General features: G+C 39.7%; 1 protein-coding gene across 1 annotated transcript in view; it reads left to right on the top strand.

Moving 5' to 3' along the window:
* Positions 1 to 25,094, top strand: part of CUBN (cubilin) — a 298,821-nt gene that overhangs the window by 173,364 nt on the left and 100,363 nt on the right. Inside the window, exons 35-43 of the mRNA XM_069086260.1 lie at positions 1,275 to 1,403; positions 4,121 to 4,253; positions 8,690 to 8,895; positions 10,848 to 11,032; positions 14,766 to 14,958; positions 18,441 to 18,638; positions 21,468 to 21,614; positions 22,603 to 22,793; positions 23,133 to 23,316. Coding sequence (XP_068942361.1) covers positions 1,275 to 1,403; positions 4,121 to 4,253; positions 8,690 to 8,895; positions 10,848 to 11,032; positions 14,766 to 14,958; positions 18,441 to 18,638; positions 21,468 to 21,614; positions 22,603 to 22,793; positions 23,133 to 23,316 — 1,566 coding nt within the window. The remainder of the gene's footprint in view (positions 1 to 1,274; positions 1,404 to 4,120; positions 4,254 to 8,689; positions 8,896 to 10,847; positions 11,033 to 14,765; positions 14,959 to 18,440; positions 18,639 to 21,467; positions 21,615 to 22,602; positions 22,794 to 23,132; positions 23,317 to 25,094) is intronic.

Raw genomic sequence — 25,094 nt, 5'->3', positions numbered from 1 at the left:
CTTCCAGGTTCTTATAACATTTCCTTAGAGCTTAGTCATTTTTCAAGGTCTTAAGTCAAACTTTACACTTCTTTCATGGTGTAAAAAATCACCATAAAAAGGGGGCGGTGGATGGAGTATTGGTCTTAGAATCAGGAAGATCTGAATTCAAGTCACATTTACTAGCTGTGTAGCCCTGGACAAGTCATTCAACTTTCCTCCCAGTCTCATTTCCCTTATCTATAAAATGGGGATCATGATAGCATCTACCTTATGTGGTAGATAACAATAACTGAGGAAACACCAGCATTAAATGAGATAATATTTATTGTGTTTTACAAATCTTTAACATTTACAAATGCCAGCTATCATTATTATTACTAATAACTCATCCAGCACCAGACCTACTTAGGTAGGTCAGAAGTATGCCTGTGTATTTAATGCTTCACCCCAGACTCATAGTCATCCCATTATTTGTTGCGGGGGGGGGGGGGGGCCCTAATCTTGCCATTCTCATCAACTGTTCCTGGTAATTTGATTGTTCCATTGAATTCCAGTTTTCAGTTTATTTAAATCTTTTTGAATTCTGGTTCAGTCTTTTAAAGTTCTTCCCACCTCGGCCTTCCCAAATCTGGCCCTGCAAACTCAGCAAGGATGTTCTCTATCCCACCGATCTTATCTCAAGTGAGTGAGTCAAATGATGCAGACTCCAGAACCTCACCTTAAAGGCAATATTCTTTTTTTTTTTTTTAAAGCAACCAGGGTTAAGTAACTTGCTCAAGGTTACACGGCCAGTTATTTCTGGGTGTGGTGCTAAGTATCTGAGCCCGGATTCGATCCCCAGGTTATCCCAACACTGGAGCCAGTGCTCTTACTTGCTGTGCTACCTGGCCGCCCCAAAGGCAATATTCTTTATGCTTACACTGCTCATATTTAGATGGGTTTAAAAATGCTTTATCTGTGTTTTCTCCTATTCTCCACCTTCCCCCTACATGCTTCTCTTTGATTTTAGATCCTCCATACCTAGTGGGATGCTTGGTCCCTAATTCACTCTGGGAATCCTCAGGATCAGGATACTAATTTGCTCATTCCTTTTCTGCAAGTTGCTTCCACACATTGTTAGCTATTCCCAAGTTCCTCCTAATGTCCAGACAAACAGTACCAATCGGCAGATCTCTCTAGGAGAACTTATTCCAGTGACAAGGTGAGGAAGGATTGCAGGAATAATGACATGTATTTCATCTACAGCCCTCTGTCCCCTCATGCTTCATTCTCCTTGTCATCCTGTCATTTAGGCCGATACTGCGGCAGAAACTTGCCTCTACCTGTCACCTCTTTCGGCAGTTCCCTGACTGTGAAATTCATCTCTAATGCCAACTTCAACTTTGTGGGCTTTCATGCTACTTACACTGCATCTTCATCAGGTAAGACATTTGCAGACAACTTTATCAAGCTCACGGAAAGGCATCTGAATCCACTGGAAAGGGGCTCCAGTTTATTTCATTTCAGAATCAAAGGAGCAGGCTACTATTCATTGTCTACACTTAAAGAGTACATTTCTATGACTTTTTTTGCCACAAATCTTATGACCATTGAGGATAAAACCCACCTGAATTAGACATTGGATGCTAGGGGGGTTGAACACATGGGAAGCATATTAATCCCAGTTCTGTTGCTGTTGAACTGGATAATTTGGCCAATTTGCCTTTGGGTAATTGGGTAATTTGCTTCATCTGTTGAATAATAAAAGCAGTATTTATCTTTTATCTATCATAATGTGTAGGCACTTGGCATGGAGGCACTCTGTGAATGATACCTATTATTACACTGAAAATGTGTTATAAAATAACCCCTATCTTCACGGGTTTGTATCTCATTAGATCACACTCTCATTATATACTAGGAATGCCTTGTAAATTGCATTAATTGTGCTTCAAAAAATTCTATTGGGTCTGTTTTGATTTTTATGTTTTGGTTGAGAAAAATGAGGTAGAGGGAATAGAAATGTCTTGCTCAATACTGACCTAACCCATTCCTTCTCTTTTTTTAGACATGTTGGGGTATTTGTTAAGGGTGAATAAAATCAACCTGTTTTCAGTTGTTTTTTCAGTCCCAGAATCACAGAATCGTAGTTAGAACGTACCTCAGAGGTCATCTAGTCCAGCCTTTACCCAAAAAATAATCATTTGCATGGTATCCCTAGCAAGTGGTCATCCTATGTGTATGTCAGCCTATGGAGAAGTCTTCTCACTACTTCCCAAGCCAACCCAGTACATTGTGGGGGCAACTCTGATTGTTGGGAAGTTGTTTTTACACATTATCCCCTTACATAGTATAATGTGTATCTATACTGTAATAGTATATGATATTGGGGCGGCTAGGTGATGCAGTGAATAGAGCACCGGCCCTGGAGTCAGGAGGACCCGAGTTCAAATCCGGCCTCAGACACGTAACACACTTACTAGCCATGTGACTTTGGGCAAGTCACTTAACCCCAATTGCCCTCCAAAAAGCCAAAAAAAATAATATAAATATCATTCTTGTATATAACATCATTATAGCATATAACAAATATATAACATATAATAACATTATGTCACAATGCTACATTATCCCTTATTTTGACTACGTATCCCATTATGCAGTAACCACCATTCATTGCTTTGGAGAACACTTAACCCATCCTTACTCACAATTGCCATTCAACCATTTGGAAACGATAAACATACTCCTTCTCCTACCAACTGTATACAACACCCCGACCCTCCTACAAGCCTTCCTTTTTCCAGGTTTATCTTCAGCTGATGTCACTCTTCCCTGGCCTTCCTCAGCCCCCTCATTAGGATTCCCTCTTCTAGATTTTCTCTAATTAGTGTTGTACACAATTTGCCACAGTGCTCAAGAAGGAATCTGACCAGGGCACACAATAGGGGACCCTCACCTTCCTCGTTCTGGCTGCTAAGACTTAAATAGCTCCCAGATCAGGAGCTTGCCTCTCACTTATACCCTGTCCTACCTACTTTATCTTTTTGGTTTTCCCCCCACTCAATTAGTGCTTACTGATTGTCACATGAAATTATATTATGCAAGATACTAATAAGAAGGTAATCCTAAAAAGACATCAAGTAGTTATTAGGATCCTTTGACACCAATATTACAATGATTGGGTTTTAATATTTTATTAATAATAATTATGGCCAAACATGGTGATGCACACTTATAAGCCTTGCTACTAAGAGAGGCTAAGGCTGGGGGATATCTTCAGTTTAGTTGTTCTGAGTTGCTGTGGGCTAAAGTAGATCAGATGTCTGCACTGAGTCAAGAGCCAATGTGGTGAGCCTCTGAGAGTGGGAGTGGGTGGGGAAGGCACCAGGTTGCCCAGGGAGGGCAAATGGCCTAAGTCAGAAATGGATCTGGTCAAAGGTTTTGAACCAGGGTCAGACCCATGAATGACTGCTCAACATCTAACCTAGGTGGGAAGGAGAGAGAGAAACAGAGACACAAAGAGAGAGAGAGGGAGGGAAGGAGAGAGAGAGAGAGAGAGAGAGAGAGAGAGAGAGAGAGAGAGAGAGAAATCATAACCCTAGCAGAAGGGAGAGACTATAAGATAACTAACTCATGATGATATGACTGTTTAAGGTTTCAGGTATTTAGCTCATAATGACCATGTGATGTACATAAATAGTGGAAGTATCATTCCTCCATTTTACATTTGAGGAAACTGAGGCTCTGAGGCATTAAATAATTTTTTTCAGGGCCACCCAGGAAGTGAGTGAAACAGGATTTGAGGCCAAGTCCAAATCCAAATCTAGCACTGTACCTTTCATTGATGAAATAATGTATGGGCTGCTCCCTCTCTGTTCATCATTCTTTTGCACTGACAGTCAGGACTGTTCAGAGATCCTGATTTTTTTTTAAGCATCAGTACCATGGATTTCCTACTGTGAGCTCTGGAAGAACAGAGATGTAGCAACATTTAGCCCAGTGCCTGTCACATAGCAGGTGCTGAATAAATGTATATTAACTAACAAGGAAAGGATATCCTTTGGTGTTTGCAATGATTCCTTTTAAGCCCTTTTTCCTTTTGCAGTCAGGTCTTTCCTCTGGTCCTTACCTTTTCCTTCTCTGTCTCTCATTTCAGCCTGTGGCGGTACTTTCCATATGGTAGAAGGAGTCTTCAACAGTCCTCGCTACCCGGATATTTATCCTCCCAACGTTGAATGTATCTGGAACATCCCCAGTTCTCCGGGAAACCAGCTCCAGCTGTCTTTCATGTAAATTCTCATCAGTGTATAGTTTCAGTGTTTAGCTTAGTTCTGTTAACTCTGCAGGCAGGAAAAACTTTATTTCCTAGAAAATACAGTTAAAAACATTTACATCCATTAATTTGAAAGGAGAATCTTGTTGGGACTTTAGGGAATCTGCAGCTAGTTTTCTTATCTGTCAGTCACAGATATTTATTGTCATCAAGACAATATTTCAGGGAAAATAACTACAAAGATCCGTGAAAAATGCTGCCAGATCTAAAGACGAGCTCACTGTAGACTCTCTTTGGGCTCTGAGAATGCTAGAATCACCTCCTGCTTCAAACCTGGGTCTTTTAAAGAGTCCCCTTCAGTGTTCTCTTGCAGCAATAATCTCAGTGCCTTTGGTTCTATTTCTCCCCACCACTGCCTGCAAAGAGCATATGCTGGGCTGCAGGGACTCTAGGGCCAGCAGCCCTCCAGCTGTATGAGGTTGTTCCTTTTTTCTTTTGAGGGGGGAGGGCAAGGCAATTGGGGTTAAGTGACTTGCCCAAGATTACACAGCTAGTAAGTGTGTCAAGTGTCTGAGGCTGAATTTGAACTCAGGTCCTCCTGACTCCAGGGCCACTGTGCCACATGGCTGCCCCACATTTTTTTGGACATTGTTCTTTATGTGACTCCATGTCTGACCACTTTAGTTATGTCTATGGTATCAGTCAAGGGAGGCGGTGTGGTACAATGAACTCAGGTCTTCCTGACTCCAAGCTCAGTTCTTGATCAGCTTAACCCGCTGTCTCTAAGTTCTGGATTTGAGTCCTGGTTGTGCTGTACATTACCTGTGTAACCTTGGGCAAATCTTTGGGCCTCAGTTTCCTCATCAAAAGGCTTGAGATATATAACCTCTGAGATTTCTTTCAGACCTAAAAATACAGTCCTATATATGTATGATTGGTCAGATCCTCAGCATTGGGCTTAGTAGATAGAACAGATGGGGTGAATATTTGCCTGCTAGTGGAATCATTTTCTACCATGAAGGGCTCTCTGTATAGACACTCTCACCTGCTTAAATCATTAGCCATGACTAGATATCTAAGGATTCCTGTGATAACTGAAACAGGAATCTTGTACTCTGAACAGTAACATTTCTTTGGTACCACAAGCATAGTAAATGCTTAGCAAATAGGTCTTGATGATAGTAAATGTTCCTTGTGTGTTTTTATACTCAAAAAGTGATTCATCATATTGTCCTCATATTAGTCTCTAATAGCCTTACAAGGCTCAGGTTTAGAAGACTGTTATTTCCATTGCAAAGGAGAGAAAACGGAGGCAGAGAGACAAGAAATAACAGTGTTGTAATAGGGAAAATTGACCTGCTCCCTACATAATTCCTCCTTCTCCTAGAAATGCTCTATTTCTCATATAAAATGGATAAAACCAGCCTTGTTTTCAATCTCAGCTAGCAACCAACAAGCATTTATTAATCACTTAATATGTGCCAGGTAGTGTGCTTAGCGGTGGGGAGACTAATACAGGAGAAAAAAATTTTCTGCCCTCAAGGAACGTAACATGCTAATAAGATAAGATAACTCCTAACAGGGGAGCTGAGAAAAGGGATGAGGGCCGTGAGACAGGTGAAGGGATCTAGTCCAGAAGGCGTTATAGACAAAGTCCCGATAGTCAAGAGTCAGCCTGGAGATCAAGACATGATTGGCCTGGGCCTCTTCCCTAAAATGGGGGCTCTGCGAGAAACCAGCCAAATCAGTAGGAGACTTTAGAAGGACAGAGGGCATTCTTTTGTGCAATGTTCAGGAGTGGAGTGAGTTTTCAGGGTGAATAGGTTTCTGTGGATCCATCTGCTTCAGAAAGTTCTCATTGCTTCTTAAAAAAGTGAATCAGATGATAGTGATTCATTATTCACATGGCATAGAGTTGTGCTAGATGAAATACTAACGCTAATCACATGAAGTCATTATTACTGCTTGAAATGCTCTGGGAGGACTGGCACCCGTGTGGTTGTTGCCCGACCAAAGCCTGAGTGCTGTATTTTAAGAAGAAACTCAGATATTTGCCTGAAATCCTGATTTTATCCACTACTTTTGGATTTTTGCAAAGCACTGTACTTTCTGAGAGATTTCATCCTTAGGTTTCTGAATCATTTGCCCTTAAAAAAGAAAATGTCAAAGTTAATACTAAGTACTAATCTCTAAAACTTTTTGAATTCCATTAAGCTTTATGTGTTTCAGTCAAAGATAAGAATTCCACTTGAACAGAAAGTAGCTTGAACAACATTACTGTTTTGATTTTTAAGCTTTGAGTTAGTCCTAAGAATAAGGAGGAAAAGCCTTCTTACGTTTTACTCTTTAGTAAATACTGAGCAGAAGCTGTTGTACAACAGCAACAACAATTGTTTTCGAGAACAGACTTGACATTTGTGTTGTACTAATGGGTTAAGAGTTTGGTTTAACAAAATTTATTTTGTAAAAGGCACGATATTATGGACGCTAATTACAAAAGAATGTTTTTATTGAAGGGCCTGAGGGTTAACTTTGAATCACACTGAAGTATATCCAGATGGGTAGCTGGATCTAGTTCATTATGGGTTGTGTGAACTAGAAACATATGAATCAGATTAAGTATTAAAAAAAAAAAACATTGGGATGGGCGTGTTGTGGTTGGTTAGGGTGGGGCAGAAAAAATGGAGCAGGAAACTATGGTAGAATCAGCAAGAAAGGAGAAGAAACAAAAATCTGCAAGAAGAAAAACGTACTTTGTACAAGAAATACTTAAGGAATGTCCTGGACATGCTATTTTTACATTTATAATGTGCTTTTTTGGGAAAAAGATATGATTGGTTTGAGTTCAAGAATAAATGAAAATTTATAATGAGAAACAGCAGGGATTGTTCTATTTTTATTCTGTGTATCATTTTAACAAGGCTCCTGGGAAAAGCACATAGGGAGAATGAGTGAGATTTGCCTAAAAAACAGAAGAAGAACCACGCTCATACGGAATGTGACAGGTGTTTGCTGGCCTTCTTAAGGACCAGCATAAGGAAAAGACGGGCCTGACGGCTGAAGTAGAATCCCACGGGGGAAATGGTAGGTGGGAAAACACCCATTAGACTGTAATTAGATTTTTAAACAATTTTGAGTTGTCTTCGGAGAAAATAAAAAAGAGAAATAAGTTTTAGGGTGTTTTTATAAGTGTGTGCATATACATATATATATACACGCATATATACTATACACATGTATATATATATATATTTTACACACACACATGCATATATACACTACACACTCACACATATCCTAACACTGAGGTTTGTTTTTTTTTCCCCTAAAGAAAATTCAACGCTTAAAAAAAAAAAGTCTAATTAGAGTCTAATGGGTATTTTCCCACCTACCATTTCTCATGGGATTCCAGTTTAGACATTAGGCCTACCTTTTTTTCATGCTGATATTTAAGAAGGGCAGCCAACACCTGTCATACTGATCAGAGTGACTGTGGTCCTGCCTTTGTCAGCTACATATGGGAGTTTTCTGAGGGTAGCTTGCTTGGTCCATTTCAATTAACTTACCTCCTGAGCAGATTAAATCATCTCACTTTCACTCCTTTGCTGCTTTAAGAAAAAGAGGGGGGAAAAAATCCTTGGGCCAATTTCACAGTTGGTGATCTGATACAGCCCAGCTAAAGCTGGCTTTATAAGGAGATCAGAGTACCACCTAGATCACACCCACTGTGAGGTGGCAGGTGAAGAACCATCACTTGCTAAAAAGTGGACAGGCATCTCTTTTGTGAGAGACTAGTGACAAGAACCAACATGCCGAGAGAGAGGGAAGTTTATGATTCAGTGGTACTTCTGTGGACATTAACCTGTTGTTCTCTTTGGGAAGTATCAGGTCAGCTTGAACTGTTCTCTGCTGTCCATAGTAGCCAACTAGCTCACAAAACGTGTCCTTCACCTCCCTTTGGGACCAACTGTCGACAGAAGAAATCTAAACAATGTATTCTCTCATCCTTTTGGTTCCAGATTTATTAGTGGTGGTGTCTACACTGCACAGAGAAGAAACAAAACAGAGCCCCGGGGCTCTTCTGTTTCCAAGATATCGATTCTTTTAGTTCATATTCATCACTTATGGCATATATAGCATTATACTGGGTACTGGGAATTGCATAATATTAGAGGATAAATGATACTACCCTTAAGAAGCTTACCTTTTATTTTCTAACTTTTCCATTTCCTTTATATTCTTCCTTTCTCCTCATAACCTCTGCCACACATTCCAACTATACCTCATGGATTCTTTTATTTTAGTAATGAAATAATATGATGATAGAAGCTTTTCTGAGAAGTTTGTTCAGATTGCTCAAAATAGGACTTTAGGAATATTCGAAATAGGAAAATAGGTATTCCTTCTGTTTGCTTTGTAGAACTAATCCGATTATCCTTTCTTTCAAACCAGTACCTTCCAGTTAGAAGAAAGTGAGGGCTGTACTAAAGATTACCTGGAGATCCGTGAAGGAAATGCCACAGGGCACCTGGATGGACGCTATTGTGGGCACTCTTTATCCTTCAATCACACTTCAATTGTTGAACATGTCCTGTGGATCAGATTTGTCTCAGATGGTTCAGGCGGTGGCATGGGCTTTCAGGCCACATTTGCCCACAGTAAGTAGATTTTATATGTTGATGGTTTTTAGCTTGCTTTCCTCAAAACTAAACTTATTATTATCATTCATCATTAGAATGAAACACCATTAGTAGTCCGCTCAGCCGAAATCATTATTCCTTTAAATTGTAATCCTGTTTCTTCTGTACAGGAATTACATGGTACTCTGATTTTTTTTTTCCCCATCAGACATACATAAGGAAGTGAATTAGATTTCAAGGATAATAAAGTTCTGGGGTTATCATTCTCACTATTTCCCAAGATTTTATTTTTATTTTTTTCAACTTCATTTTTAAGAGTATATAATACGTTTTGTTTCATGAGGATGTGTGGAACAAAAAGCAATATGCGGGGATGTGTTGCCAATTTGTGTGTGCTTATAAAACTATTCAGTTCATTCAGGTCTGCAGAGCTGTAGTCCCACACCCTTCGAACTAGGAGAACAGAATCTAAATTATTAATCGAACTATTAAATATTAATTATTAAATGCATTATTAATAATACTGTTACTAATAATGATAACAACACTTCTGATTCCTTGTGGCTGCTTAGATAAGTGTGCCAACAGGATGCTTTTCCAACTTAGGTGTCCAAACTCCCTCTTTTGTAACCATGTCTTCCTTTATCAGCTATTTCCTAGAATCTTCCAAGCTGGGATTTTGTGGGATCATATGTTTAGAGCTAGAAGGAGCCTTAAAAGGGATCTAGACTAAATCTATCACTTTGTGGGTAAGGACTGGAGGCCCAGAGAAGGTAAATGACCTCCCCAAGGTCATACAGGTGGTGAGAGGCAGACTCCACATCTACAGTACTCTAGTGCTTCCTGTAACGAAAGGAGGCCATGGGCTAATGTAAATCTCAGATTTTATTAGCTTGGTTCCAAGGCAGAGTAGAAATAACACTGAATTTGGAATCAGAAGATCAGGCTTTGAAGTCTACCTATATCTGTGTAGACTTAAGCAAGTCTGGGTCACTCAGTGGTATGGTGGGTAGTATGCTAGACCTGAATTAAGAAAGACCTGAGTTCAAATCTAGCCTCAGCTGTGACACTGGGGAAATCCCTTCACCTCCACCTGCCTCAGTTCCCTCATCTGTAAAACTGAGATAACAATAGCGCCTATTTCCCAGCATCGTTCTGAGGATAAAATGAGATGATATTATATATTATATGATATACAATCATATAATATTATAAAATGAGATAATAAATCACTGTGCAAATCTGAAAACTCTCTCTAAACGCCCTTATTGTTATTTCTATTACCATTCGCTTTAGTTTAGTTTTCTTCTTTGCCAAATTTGGACTAGATCATCTAACACTAGACTGAGCAGTCAAAGGTTCCCAAAGTGGGTGATACTACCCCCTGGGATGCTGGAAAGATGGGGAGGAAGTAACCTCAAGTGTAATGGGGGGGCTTTGAATAAAAATAAGGGGGCAGTGAAAGCATAAAAAGAGAAGAGAAGAAAATTTTGAAAAAAAATCCTTACATGTTGACTCTTGTGTAACTGAATTAAAGTTGTAGTGATTACATTGTTGTCCAAATAAATACACAAAATCAAAGTTATAACTGATCAGTGGTCTAGTCCAGTGACAGGTCTTAACAAGCCTTTGGTCCTCAGCTGCAAGCAGGAAGTGAGGCCGTGTCTCTCTTGCTCCCCTAAGGGATGGGGACTGAGCTCATACATATAACCAGTCTCTTGACATGGAGTCCTCCAGCACAGTGGAAGAGGCAACATTCTGTTCACAACAGTACCCTTTTCCATAAGATTTAATAGCCAGCCCGGGAACCCAAAGGAAAGCAGTATTTCTTCAGCATCCGATAAAGGAATCACACTCAATTAAAAGTTTGTCCCTTTCAGCATTCCTTGCCTTTTCTTTCTTGGTCTTTCTTGTTTTATTAGAGACCTGTTCTAAAGACGACTGATTTAGCACCTTCTCTTTCTCCCCAGTATTTGGCAATGATAATATTGTAGGAACTCATGGGAAAATTGCTTCTCCATTATGGCCCAGAAATTACCCTCATCACTCTAATTACCACTGGACAGTGAATGTGAATTCTTCTCAGATTATCCACGGCACAGTCCTGGAGATGGACATAGAGAAGTCAACGGGTTGCTATTTTGACAAGTTAATGGTGAGTATCTCTGAGCACCCACTGTCTGCAAATTGTGATAAAATAGCTGTAAGCCGAAGAAACTAAGGCTGTGTCTACGCAGGGCAAGAATGTTCAAAGCGTCCAGCGCTATACACTTGGAAATAATGTTGAAGATTGTGCACACTGGGAATGAGAGCAGGAGGGTGCCAATAAAAGTCAATCCAGACAAACAAAGCAAATGCTCCCATTTGACAGTAGAAAGAAACCAGAAAACCCAACTTTCCCTGAACAGCCTCCTCCTGCATTCTCATTTTGTTTTTGTCACAATTAGAGGCTTCAGTAATCATATAAAGAAATTCCTGAAGAGTGGGGGAGGGTTGGGGGGGGGTGAAAAAGCACCGAGAAGGGTGGAATAAACACTCCATAGTAATGGGGAGAAATTAGTATGGTGCTGTATGGGTCTCTCTTGGATAACCAGCAAGATTAACTCCACACCCAGCGGCATCACTACTGAGCAGAACTATGCCCCTAGAACACACACACAGGTGGAAATGGAGTATAGGACCAGTAGGGAGGGAAAGGCACGTCTCCCACCTGAATAACTTCATACAACTTGACTTTGCCCACTCGTTTTGCTCCAGGAAAAAAATGACCTGGGGGGGAATTGTTGGCAACTATTTGGAAAAGAATGCCAAGTACTAACTGTTAAATATCTATTCTCAATAAATGTATATTGATTTGTTATTAATTTATAGTTGTATCTGATGGCTACATCATCAGTCATTCATGTTGCTTTATCTAAGTTTTATCCTGCTGAACTCTTAAAAAAATAATCAACAGCATATGCTTCTGGAGCCGACCTTAGACATGCTGATTTCTTCCTGGTTAAGAGAGTTGGGCAATTCTTTTAATGTCTCGGTGCTCCCAGGCAATTCTCTTAGACTCTCAACTGCCGAGTGGGTGCCAGTCTGCATCAGCACAGGGGATTTCTTTACTATACATTCCCTAGTGTCTCACTTAAATCCAATTCACTTGAAAGTCAAGACATCACCCTTCTGGTGTTATGGGTCCTCTTCCAGAACAAAGGACAAACAGCAACAAACCAGGTATAGATCCAGGCTAAACAGCCAAAGCAATGAGGCACTGTGGATATGAAACATGCCACCTCTTCAGCTGAATCAGGATCTTCCCAGTTACTGGTTTCATTCATCTGAAGGCTGTACCACCTGTGTTAGCATAGGCAAGCTTCTGACACTGGTTAAGAGGCTTTTGTGTATTCCCCAATCAAATCACTCTGTTCACATTCCTGCTCCCTTATTTCCCTTCACAGCTGTCAATAAGGCATTGCCATTCAATTTTCATATTTCTAATAAAATTTAATTGCAATATATAAAATGTAGTAAAAGGAGAAGCACTGACACATACGACACAAAACATAGACTCTACATTCCATTTGTTCCTGAGACCTATCCCATCCCAAATATAGAAACCCTTTCTAGACTAGTCTGTCTCTGGCTGATGGTCTCTCTGTCTCTGTCTTTCTCTGAGCTAACCTGGAAATTTCAGTGTACATGCAGTAAACTCATGACTAGTTTAGGAGGAGCTATAAAAATGGGGTGATTCCCTTGGCTACAGCTGTATGGGTTACTAGGATGGCAGAACTCTGACTCAAGGTTCTTGAGGGGGCCAGTCTCCAAGATTTAGAACTTTGCTATGTTTCCATTTGTCCCTGAAACCCCAGTACTGTGAGGGGATGAAGACAAAATGTACCTGAGATTAGTACCCACGTTGGTGTCTGACTATCACAAATATAAAGTAAAAAATGGCAAAGAGACATCCACTCAGTTTCACCTTCAAAATCTTCTGCATGTAAGCGTGTACTGTATGCCATCCCCCTTCAAGTTCATTTATTAGATCCAAGTCTGCAGTGAGGATATTTCACCAATTGCCTTGTCCCTCTGTGTATGGCTTCTCCTGCAGAGTGTAGCTGCTTCTCTTGTATTCTCCAGTCCTTACAAGGATCAGTGGTCTTCTTGAGAGGTATTTACCTCATTGGTTAAACCCAACCAAGCTTTCTTATCCGTGAGATTCTCATCTATGTTCCCTGACAGAGCTTCCATCAGGGATCTACCCAATGGACTACAGGCATTCTTCTAGATCTTTATTTTTTTTTAGATCTCATGGTTTCCAAGGCAGTGCTATGTGAATAATCTGCCTTTTTTTCCTAATTGTATTTTTTTCCTTGAAGATATACCTTCTTGTACATCAGCCATCATTAGAAATATATAGCAATATGAGCAGGTAGTTTTCAGACAAAGAAATCAGAGCTATCCAAAGTCACATGAAAAAAAATGCTCTCAATAATTATTGATTAGAGAAATGCAAATTAGAACAACCTAGAGGTTCCAACTCACACCTATCAAGTTGGCTAATATGACAAGAAAGGAAAATGACAAATGTTGGGGGGGATTAAAACATTAATGTAGTGTTGGTAGAGTTGTGAACTGATCCAGCCATCCTGGAGAGCAACTTGGAACTGTACTCAAAGGGCAATCAAACTGTGCATACCCTTTGATCCAGCAATACCACTACTAGGTTTATATCCCAAAGCTATTTTTTTTTAAAAAGGAAAGGGACCTATCTGTGTAAAAATATTCATGGCAGTTCTTTTTATGGTGGTAAAAAATTTGAAATTGAGAGAATGCCCATCAATTGGGGAATGGCTGAACAAGTTGTGGTATATGATTCTGATGGAATACTAGTGTGCTCTAAAAAAAGTGATGAAACATGAACTGATACAAAGTGAAGTGAGCAGAGCATTGTACACAGTAACAGTGATACTGTATGATAATCAACTGTGAATGACTTAGCTATTTTCAGCAATAAGATGATCTAAGATAGTTCTGAAGGACTTAAGATGAAAAATGCTATCCATCCCCAGAAGCATAGTTTTTTTTTAACTTTATTTTGGGATTTGGGATTGTTTTTTTTTGTCTGTGTTTTCTTTACAACATGACTAATATGGAAATATTTTGTTTTGTTGCACATATATAGCCTCTATCAAATTGCCTGCCACCTCAGGAAAGGGACAAAAGAGGGAGGGAGAGAGTTTGAAATTCAACATTTTTTTAAAAATGAGTGTTAAAAATTTTTACATGTAATTGGAAAAAAATTTAAAAAGAAATATATTGCTACCTAAATAGAGACCAGTATGTCTCTTTCCTTTGCCTCTTACTTAATCACTTTGTTTCTTTAACAATTAAGGTGTTCCAAGTCATTTGACATCACTGGGAAAGCATTTGGGTTTAAAAGATGAACTTTTGTGCCAGGAAGCAGCTTTACTTCCATTAAAAACATTGCACAATTTTCCACATAATCTTGCCAGCTCTCTTTCTCCTAGTAAATTTTGAACCCAAGTAATTTCCATTTGCAGTACCTGTCCCAGAGATACGAACCAATTAACCAATTCAACTGCAGGGTCTATATAACAGGCACTTTTTATCCATTTAGTTTTTCCTGTATAAATTGTTAGATCAGTCTCTGATATATTTTTTTGAGACTTCAAAGTTGTTTTCAGACTTCTGAGCCCATGTAAATCACCCTGAAGCACCCTCTTGCCATCTCTTCCTTTTCTTCTTCTTTTCTCCTTTCCTCCATGTCAAGGGTCTTTATTTGGAAAATAGGTACCTGCTTATTCTTCCTTTATGAAAAAAGACAAAAATTGTCTGAAGTTGATGGTATTTTGTAATTTTTTTTCATTTGTTCCATCTAGATCCGTGATGGTCCCAGCATTCATTCCCGACTTCTTGGAACCTACTGTGGGACAGACACAACTTCCTTTACTTCCTTTAGAAATTCTATCACATTTCAGTTCTTCTCAGACTCTTCCATCTCAGGAAGGGGATTTCTTTTGGAATGGTATGCAGTAGAATCCGACACGGGGCTTCTACCTACCATTGCTACAGGTTTGTATCTGAAAAGAAAAACAGTGAATTTATTCTTTTTAGAGATAGATTTATGCATTAACCAAAGTTTTAAAGAGTTCGTCAAATATTCGAATCTGCAAGACCAAGTGTGCCTATACACCTCTATATACAGATGTGATTTTTGTATCAAAATATTCTTGGGTACATTGAACAGGTAACATGCTATATATACTATGGAAGGAGCACTTCTTTTAGAATCAAGAGGACTGCTTCTGTTGTTGATATGCTTGAGAAAGAGAAAGCAAGAGAGAAAGAAAGAGAGATTGTTAGATGGATGGATAGATAGATAGATAGATAGATAGATAGATAGATAGATAGATAGATAGAGAGATGGATGGATGAATGGATACATAGGTAGGTAGGTAGATAGATAGATAGATAGATAGATAGATAGATAGATACTACATTTATTAGGGGTAGCTAGGAGCCTTAGTAGATAGAGTACCATACCTGAAGTCATAAAGACCTGAATTAAAATCCTGCCTTAGACACTTAGTAGTTGTGTGACCCTGGGCAAGTCACATAACTGCTGTCTGCCCCAGTTTTCTTATTTATAAAATGATGATAATAATAGCACCTCCCTCCTAGAGTTGTAAGGATCACATGAGATAATTATAAAGTATTTAGCACAGAGCCTTGCACAGTGTAAGCACTATACAAATGTTAGCCATTATTAGTATTTTTATAGCACTTATTATGGGCCAGGCATTGTGCTAAGTGATGATGATCATCATCATCATGGGAGGCAGGTGTTGTTATTATCTGTATTTTACAGATGAGAACATTGAAGCAAACTGAGGTTAAATGCCCAGGATCACATTGCTAGTTTGTCAGAGGCTAAATTTGAACTCGGGTCTTTCTGACTCTAGGTCAAATACTCTGTCTTCTGGATTACCTAGAAGAAAGACAGTCCCTGCCCTCAAGGAGATTACATTCTAGCGGAGGAAGACCATACATGAAAGGCAGCCAAAAAAGGGAGGGAAAGGTAAAAACATCGTAGAATGGTCTGGGTCTGAAAAAGAGCGTAATAGCAGGCATAGGTACTTCCCCAAATGAAGTTTTCAGGAGGGACTTGCCAGTCAGACCAAAAAGCTGTAGAGGTGGAGGTTCTCTGTGCCACAGTTTACCTATTTAAAAAATGAAGGGATCACACAAGATTATCTCAGAGTTCCATTCTGGCTCTAGATTCTATGAATAGTTATGTCTGTACTCATACCTCAGTACATTAGGCAGTTTCTAGGTTTTTCAAGGTGAATTGGGGACTTGGTATTCATAAAATCATATAAACAGAGAAACTTTTCAGAAATTTCTGAAAGTTTGCAATTTCAACAACACAACTCTTGAGTATCCCAAAAAAGACATATCCTTTTGATCCACATTGTAATCTAAATTTGTTCAGGGTTATAACTCAAACTCACTGGCTGGTCTTAAGCCTTCGTGTTTCAGGATAAAATTAGCCTAAAATTTTTAAAGTTAAGAAGCAAACAAACACTGCAACCTCAAATCCTCAGAGAAAGTCTGTTCAGCTAGCTGGGCTTTGGGAGCCTTTGTGCCTTTCCCTGAGGAGTCTGACCAACTGCAAACATAACAGGGTATTTGTGACTCAATCCTTTATGGTATTCAAGCTGGACATAGCATGATTTTGTGAGTTATTTCTCCAGGAATATTTCAAGTTGCCTTTTAAATGTGTAATTATGAACATGGTCTTTAATTAAGGGGAAATCTCTGGATATAATATAAAACTAGACATATACTCTTAGAAATGATTATTTTCTTACTTTGCCCTGTCTACATATTTACATCAGCAGGGTTGATCCAAGAGCGGTAACATTCACTTATGCATAGAGAGTACTCTTGTGTTAGCATTCCTATATGGATCTTCTTCTATGCTTCTTTTAATGATTGAAAGATTTCATCATATCAAGTGCATTTATTTTCCATAATTATTAATTTAATGTATAATAAAAATAGCAGATAGATTAATAATGGCTCCATAGAGTTTTAGAATTGGAGCAGACCTGAAATATCATCTCATCCACCTTTCTTTCATTTTCCTGATGAACAAAGTGAGTCCCAGAAAGGTTAGGACAATTTTACAGAAATGCCAAACAGGATCAAAATTGAGAAAAGGTCATCAGATCTTTAACAATTAAGAAGTCATCCCATAATCTTTGAAAAACCAATTTAATTGGAGTGGTAAGGTCAGAAACCAAAGTGCTATGGTTCTTCTGAGCATGAAGGGGGAGAAATAAACTTTTATTAAGAACTTTCTATGCTCCAGACACTGTACAGATAATATCCCATTTAGTCCTCACAACAACCCCTGGGAGGTAGTTGCTATTTATTACATCCATTTTACAGTCAAGGGAACTGAAGCAAACAGGTGAAGTGATCTGCCCAAGGTCACATAGCTAGGAAGTGCCTGGGGCTGGATTTGAACTTGGGTGCTCCTAACTCCAGGCCTAGTGCTCTGTCCACTGTGCCATCAAGCCACCTGCAGGCAGTCACATAAAGAACATATTTAAGAAAAGTAAGGCATTGGTACAGCGGAAAGAGCCCTGGTTCTGGAGCCAGAGGGCCTGGTGAATAAGTTATTGATTTGGGTTGAACTCCAGATGGTCATCACTGAGGTCCCTTTCAGGTCTAGAGCCATGATTCTATGAGCCTTCGGATAGGAGGCTGTGCTCAGGAAAAGGAGATTCAGGGTGAAGATCTCGGAGGTAGAGTAGTGTTGGGTAGCAGCAAGGTCTACATTGTGACTTCACCTTTGGGTGACCAAGGTAAAGTTGATATGGAGATGAGAGAATTTGAGGTAGATGTAGGAGGAGGCTGGGATGTTTGAAGGGCCATACTGGGGAATACTGAAGTCACCACGAAAGTATGAGAGCAGTGAGTAGAGTGCAGATAAAGCCTATGAGCTAGGCATCAGCCAATGATTCTTCCTGTCCTAGTGTGTTGGGAGAAAAGTGCACTGTCCTGCAAAATGTCAGGAACACATAGGGGTACAGGGAAAAAACCCTGGCTTTGCAAAAGACCTGAGTTCTGCCGCTCACTGTTGGTGTGACCCGGGGAAGTCACTTCACCTGTCTGGGGCTCAGTGCCTCATCTGTAAACTTAGGAAGTTAGACTAGATAGCTCTAGAGGTCCCTTCCTGCTCTAACTCTCAAATCCCATGGTCCTTCCAACTCACTGTGTGAAACTAAGATTATATTCCAGGGACCTTGGCCATGTTTTTTTTTTCTTCTCAGTACAAGGTGATAAAATGCTTGTAGTACTTGGTTATCATATTTAGTATATTCATGTTGGCTTATTTTTTCCAAATATTTCAATATATTCTTTAAAAAATGTTTCCTACCAGATGATCTCAACTCAATAGAGGCCATTACTTCAAGGCAAAGTCAGAATTTTTGCCATTTCCTTGCTTGATGGAGGTCATTAATCAGTGTTTCCTCTCCTCACAGGTGCCTGTGGTGGTTACCTCAGAACTGGAGAAGTGCCAGGATTCTTTTTCTCTCCTGGGTGGCCTGAGAGTTATGACAATGAAGCTGATTGCAGTTGGGTCATCCAGGCCCCAGATTCAACTGTTGAGCTCAACATTCTTTCGTTGGACCTTGAATCTCACTACTCATGCTCCTATGATAAACTTGTGATCAGAGATGGTGAGAAAATAGAAAGACTTGACGTTTTATTAATTAGTGATGGTTGATTAATGGATTATTTTTTCTGTCAGAAACCAGATGATCATGGCCGAAGAGTCTATTTGCTGTAATAGCAATAATATTGACAAGGACAATGACAGCTTACATTTATATAAGCGCTTTGTAATTATACAGTGTTTCATGTAAACATTTGATTTTTCCCTTCATAACAACCTCATGTATTATACTCTTCCCATTTTATACATGGCAAAACTGGGGTGCAGAGACATTAAATGGCTTGCCTGAGATCATACATGTAATAGTGGGTAGAGTGAGGGGTCACGTCTTCAGATTCCAAGTCCAGTGATATTGTGGGTCCAGCCACATCACTGGGCTTCTCACCTATGCAAAATTTTCAATAATTTAAAGAAAGGAGTTGCTATCCTGAAGGCATAGGATTGTTCAATAAATGATCAATCCTGTTTCTGTAGCCTTTCTCCCTACAATTTAAAAGAGAATTTCCAAAGTAGTGCAGACAGCCAGCACAGTTGTTTAGTGCTGTCTGGAACATGTGAGCACCACATTGTCTATGACAAAGACCTAAACCTTCTGGGAATGTGTCAGGAATATAAAAATGTGACATTTGAGGATATTGGAAGGGAGTAAACTCAGGCCATCCTTGCAGTTCTTCTCACTCCACTAGTTATGTTGTTGTAGCGGCAAGCACCCCAAGTGTCCTCAGGGTGTCTGCCAACACAGGTTCTTGGATCTGCTTTGATAAAGGAAAGCAACTCAAAATGGGTTAACAAGCTTCCTTTAATCAGTCAAACATATGTATCGTTTACCTAGTTCAGGGGAAAGAGGTCAGCACCCCGAACTTCAGAATATACAGACAGAATTATCAAGACAGAAACAGATCAAGTAGACAGATTTTAAACTGTTCAACCATTACATCCATACCCAACCAACATATGGGTTTCAACATCTGGGTTTTTCAAAGCCGAGGGGGGGCTCTCAACAATGGCTTCCCAGAATCCAGATCAAATCACAGAACACTTCTCAAAGTGAGCCCCAAAACAAAGCTACACATCCGGACTTATATAGCCTTCTCCTGGCTCAGAGAATGTAACAACCTTATTGACTCACTGGCCAATCACGAAGTATCTACTGAAAAGCAAGCCTCCCACCCCAGGCTCCAGGTGTACTTTAGCCTAGGGGCAGGGAAGATCTTTAAAATTTACATTCTCATTACAGTTGTCCTTGGAAAAATCTCTTGGCCTCTTTTGTTTATCAGTTTTCCATTTATAAGATAAAAATCTCCCTGTACTTGATGAGGTCAATATATGAAAAGTGTTAGAGTAGGCGAGGTACCATTGTGATAATCTCACCTCATCACCACATTTTACAGGTGAGGGAGTGACTTTAGAAAGGGAAAGTGACTTCAGCAAAGAATTTATCTACTCTGCTAGTCTGGTCATGGAATACACATGAAAGTTCTGTGAGCTCTCACACGTGTTTACAGAGGCTTTTCTCCTCCATCTGGTGGCAGTGTGTTGCATTGTAGTCAGTGACATTCCTTCCACCAATAATTCTAAACATATAGCATCCAGATAGGTGTGGTTTGAGGACCAAGGCTGGGAAGGTGGAGGGACAGAGAAAGGGGTGATTCCAGAAAGCAGGCCCAGGGCCTGCCATCTGTGATTATGTTATGTTGGGACCTTCTGCCGTCTAAAATCTTTAGTCATAGACATGGCACAACAAGGTCTAGAGGCACTGGTGAAGTCATTAGAAAATCAGGAAGGGAGATTTGTGTCCTTTCTTTATCCACTGCAGGACAGAGCAGCTTCTGAAATGCATAGGAGAAAAATCGAGCCACTTATTCAAAATGAAATATATTAACCGAGCTTTTCTTCCCTTTGTTCCCAAGACAAACTGGAAGATGAGCCACTAAGTTTATAAATTTTAAGCTTATAAGGAGACTTTTAGGAGGGGAATGCCTTTGTCTCTCTGTCTTTCTCTGTGTATCTCTCTCTCCCCCTCCCTCTCTCCCTCTGTCTCTGCCTCTCACTCACAGTTCCTTGGAGCAAGGCCTTCATGCAAGAGGAATGGTGGACACAGCCACCCTTTGCCAGCTCTGATCGATCCTCTTTGCTTTCTGTACCTGATGGGACTTATCCCAGAAGATGACCCAGCTTTGCTTTTCCTATCATTAGACATCTGTTCGGATGACTTAACCGGCAGCTGCTGATAGTCCATATGTCTTCCTGGTGAAAAACCCAGAGCAGCAATAACAATCACAACAAAAATGCTGAAAAAGGAAGTCTGGGCTGAAGAAATGACCCCATCTAAGTGATATCATGTTTTGTCTTTGATCTCAGAGACTTGGTTAGTGATGGGACCTGAGGTTAAGAAGGAACCTTTCTTTTGGTCTTAGATTCCCAGCCTTAAGCAATAAAAGCCATGCAGAACAGATGCCTCCATTAACACACATCAGCATTGCATCTCATTTTAACTTCTCAGTCCTCTGCCTTTGAATTTTAGAGTCAGAAAGAACTGGCTGCCAGTTGGGGTTTTTTTTTCTTCCTTTTTTCTTTTAGAAAGACAGCAGGAACTGTCAGAGAAGTCTTTCTCAAAAGCATAAATAAAGGGACAGGCGGGACTGTCCCAATTTGGAGCCAAAGTGAAGTAACCCCAAGGGTTTTTCTTCCTTTTGAGAATCGCTTTGTCTCCTAGGAATTAGGAAGCTTCTGGGGAAATGCGTGAGGCAGTTTGGCTGTGTTTCTAATGTTGACTGAATGATGTCTTAAGGAACTGTATTTTAACGCCGATGCTTCCTTTCTCTGGGCATAGGAGACAGTCACGCTTCCCAGGAGCTGGCTGTCCTCTGTGGGCGAGAAGTTCCTGGACCCATCAGATCCTCTGGGGAGTACCTGCTTATCCATTTCACATCTGATTCCAGTGTAACTGGTGCAGGCTTTAATGCTTCTTTTCATAAGAGTAAGATTTTGAAAATTTTTTTTTATCAATATCTTCTACCTGACTGAGGGGCCACAATTAAAACCCTGAGTGGAATGGGTAAGGAAAAGGTAGAAGGCCAGTTTTCAACTCTTGCTAGTGTTCTTTTTGCGAGCTCTCTCTATGGACCATCTTTGTGAACTGAGCCTGAAAAAGTTCATAGAATCATAAATTTAGATGTGGAAGGGACTTTAGAGGCCATCTAGTTTGGCTTTCTCATTTTACAGATGAGGAAACTGAGGCCCAGAATCCTTCACCAGGTAACTACATTTCTGGTGGCAATGAGTCTGTCCCCATTTCTAGTGGTAATGAGTCTGTTTGCATTTAGGAAGTCTAGTCCTCAGAGGACATTCACTGTCCATTGTTGGATCCATACACAAATCCTTTACCACCAAGTAAGACCTGCTAAAGTTAATGCTGGACAGAAGCCTTTGTCTTCAAGAAACCCTTGCCCATCTATGCCAAAATAAACTTTGCCTAGAATCCTGTCCTATTCAAGCACTGGCTTAGTTGCTTACAAAATACAAGTCTGATAGAATGAAGATGCTACAACATTAGAAAAATTACTTGTAACTTGTGGAATATGATTGCACCTTTATGTAATACACCAAGTATATAAAGTCTGATAGCGTCATACACCAAAAAATAGATTAAGAATATATGGTCCATGCAATAGAGCATGTCTTCCATTGTGAGTGACGAAATGCAGAATAGATACTCAAAGCTTGACTTTACATTATTAATTGAATGTGGAAAAGCTTAGAACAAGACACTTTTACCATTATATTTGTTTATATTAGAAGAGTTAGTTATGAAAGGGAAGATAGCTTCTTCTTGGCCAAAGTTGGTTTTAAATAGCTATACTTTGCTGGCCTTAAGAAATTTTCAAAACTATAAAATTGGTATCATCAAGAATAGAGCTTTTAAAACCTTTAAGAATTTCTCTTCTCTTCTCTTTCTCTTCATTAAGGTTGTGGTGGCTATTTGCATTCAGGCAGAGGGGTGATTACATCCCCTAATTATCCTCAGGCCTATCCTTCTAATCTCAATTGTTCTTGGCATGTCCTGGTTCCAAGTGGTCTTACCATTGCTGTCCATTTTGAACAGCCCTTTGAGATTCGCAGTGAAGATACTTCATGTAGCCATGGCGACTATTTGGTGGTAAGGTCATCAGCATTCTTGTTTTTAAAAATAAAAATTCAGAAAATTATAATAATAGCTAACATTGATATATTTATATTAATATATTTACATACATATTTTTATAGTTTATAAAACTTTACATTTATTATCTCATGTGCTCTTGGTTATTACATGTACAATAATTACCCTTCCTTCACAATTTATTTGAAAACTTCATGGGAAAAGATTGATATTCAGGAAACAAAAGGGCAAAGTGTCCTTTTTTCAGGACATAAAATGACATATCCCCTGCATGTCATCTTGAATAGCTAGTGAGGAAACTGCATTTATATCTTATCATTTTAAATATGATTCCAGATGAAAAACGGCCCTGACAGTTCCTCTCCCGCTTTGGGACCCAGGGGAGGAAACGGCCGTTTCTGCGGCAGCAATGCTTTCTCCACTCTCTACACCACGGACAATCAGATGTTTGTTCACTTTGTTTCTGATGACAGTGAGGAAGGCCAAGGGTTCAAGATCAAGTATGAGGCACAGGGTTTAGGTGAGTATTTGTGCTGAAAAGCATGAGACAACCACATTCTCATGATCCCATTCAACAAGTACTTACTGAGGGCCTTCCTTGTCCCTTGTACTGAGCTAGGTGTTCAGAAAAGAGATCTAAGAACTGGGAAGTTCTTTCCCTCAAGTTCACATTCTGTTAGAAAAGGCAACATATATACATTCAGAACACATAAATACACATAGAAGGTCACTTGGGTGGTGGGAGAAAGATGGAAAATAAAGGCAGAGGATGAACAGAATAACAGAGCATTCTTACAATTTAAAATTACATTTCATGCTTACAGCAATGGGAATGGAATTATTTGCCTTGGGAATTACAGTTGGCTTGCCTTTGAACCATCACACAAACATAACATCATATAAAATAATAGCTATTGATACTAGCTAGAATTTATAGAGTGCTTCAAGGTTTTCAAAGTGCTTTGCAAATATTCCCTTAAAATGAAAATGGTCTTTTCTCTGTTATCAATTATGTTTAATTATAGAGTAAATGATAAACACCATTCAATTACATTTGATTATAATTACATTTAATTCTACTGTAATGATTTAATTTTAATTGCATTGATTATGTAATTTCTTGTGGAATAAAGAAATAAATAAATGCACCTTTGGGAATGACATTGGTGGGAACCTGAACAGAGGTCGCCACATTGTCCACAAGGATGGTAACTCTTTGCATCCCAAAGAGGAGTAAACCAACAAGAATCCAGTGTCTTGAACTTGTGGTGATAAAAAGCAGTGATGTCAAGACCAAATCATATTCTCCAAAACCAGAGTTAAATTCTGTGCAGAAATGATCTCCCTTCCTAGGACTGGAAACCCACAGGACCTTAGATGCTTTTCCACTTCCCTGCCTTAGAGAGTCTTTCAGTATCCTCAGTGGGAGCTGCTTCCGAGCTGCCTGCGTGCTGAGGGGGGCTCATCACTGTCACCCCATTGGGAACATAGTGGCCTCCCTTTGGGAAGGGCATAACAAGTAGGGTCATCACTATCCATTCACATGTCCAGCCATTTTCCTGCTCCTCTCAGATCGACTCTGAACTGTGTCTGTCTTCTTTGGCAGCTTATAGCTGGGGAGTCATTCAGTGTGCTAGGCTTTACATGGGGTGATAATATGAAAGTATATACATCAATCAGCTCGTATTTATTAAGTGCCTACTATGTGTAGTACTACTATGTGGGCACCTAGGTGGCACAGTGGATAGAGTGTCAGACCTGGGGTCAGGAAGGCCCAGTTCAAATCCAGCCTCAGACACTAGCTGTGTGACCCTGGACAAGTGACTTCACCCTGTTTGCCTCAGCTTCCTCACCTGTGTCATGAGGTAGGGAAAGAAATGGCAAACTACTCAAGTATCTTTGCCAAGAAAACCCATAAGGGGGTCATGAAGAGTCAGACACAACTAAAAACAGTTGAATGGAATGTGCCAAAAAATGATCTATGTGGAGGAAAATCATCTCCACAGCTCACTTCTCCTGAAATGATGGTCAGTGGGTACAGAGGCATTCACTGGTAGTGTAGAAGGAGGGTATTTGCAAATTATATAGCACTTTAAAAATTTTCTGTGTAGATAGATCTTACAGCTTCACTCATTACAGCTAGATCCTGATTAGTACAAATAATGGATCCTCCAAAATGGTCACATTATTCTGATTTGCACCATTTGAAGTTGTGATTAAATTAGAAATATGGTGATTGATTCCAGACCAATGGGAATATGCAATGAGAATTCAAATATTCTGCCACTTCACATGGGA

This window comes from Petaurus breviceps, unplaced genomic scaffold (assembly GCF_028583685.1).
Source record: "Petaurus breviceps papuanus isolate PSGF00001 unplaced genomic scaffold, PetGlider_PUasm1.0 178, whole genome shotgun sequence".
Classification (NCBI taxonomy): Eukaryota; Metazoa; Chordata; class Mammalia; order Diprotodontia; family Petauridae; genus Petaurus; species Petaurus breviceps.
The sequence above is the reverse complement of the archived record's forward strand: the minus strand, read 5'-3'. Positions and strand labels throughout refer to the sequence as shown.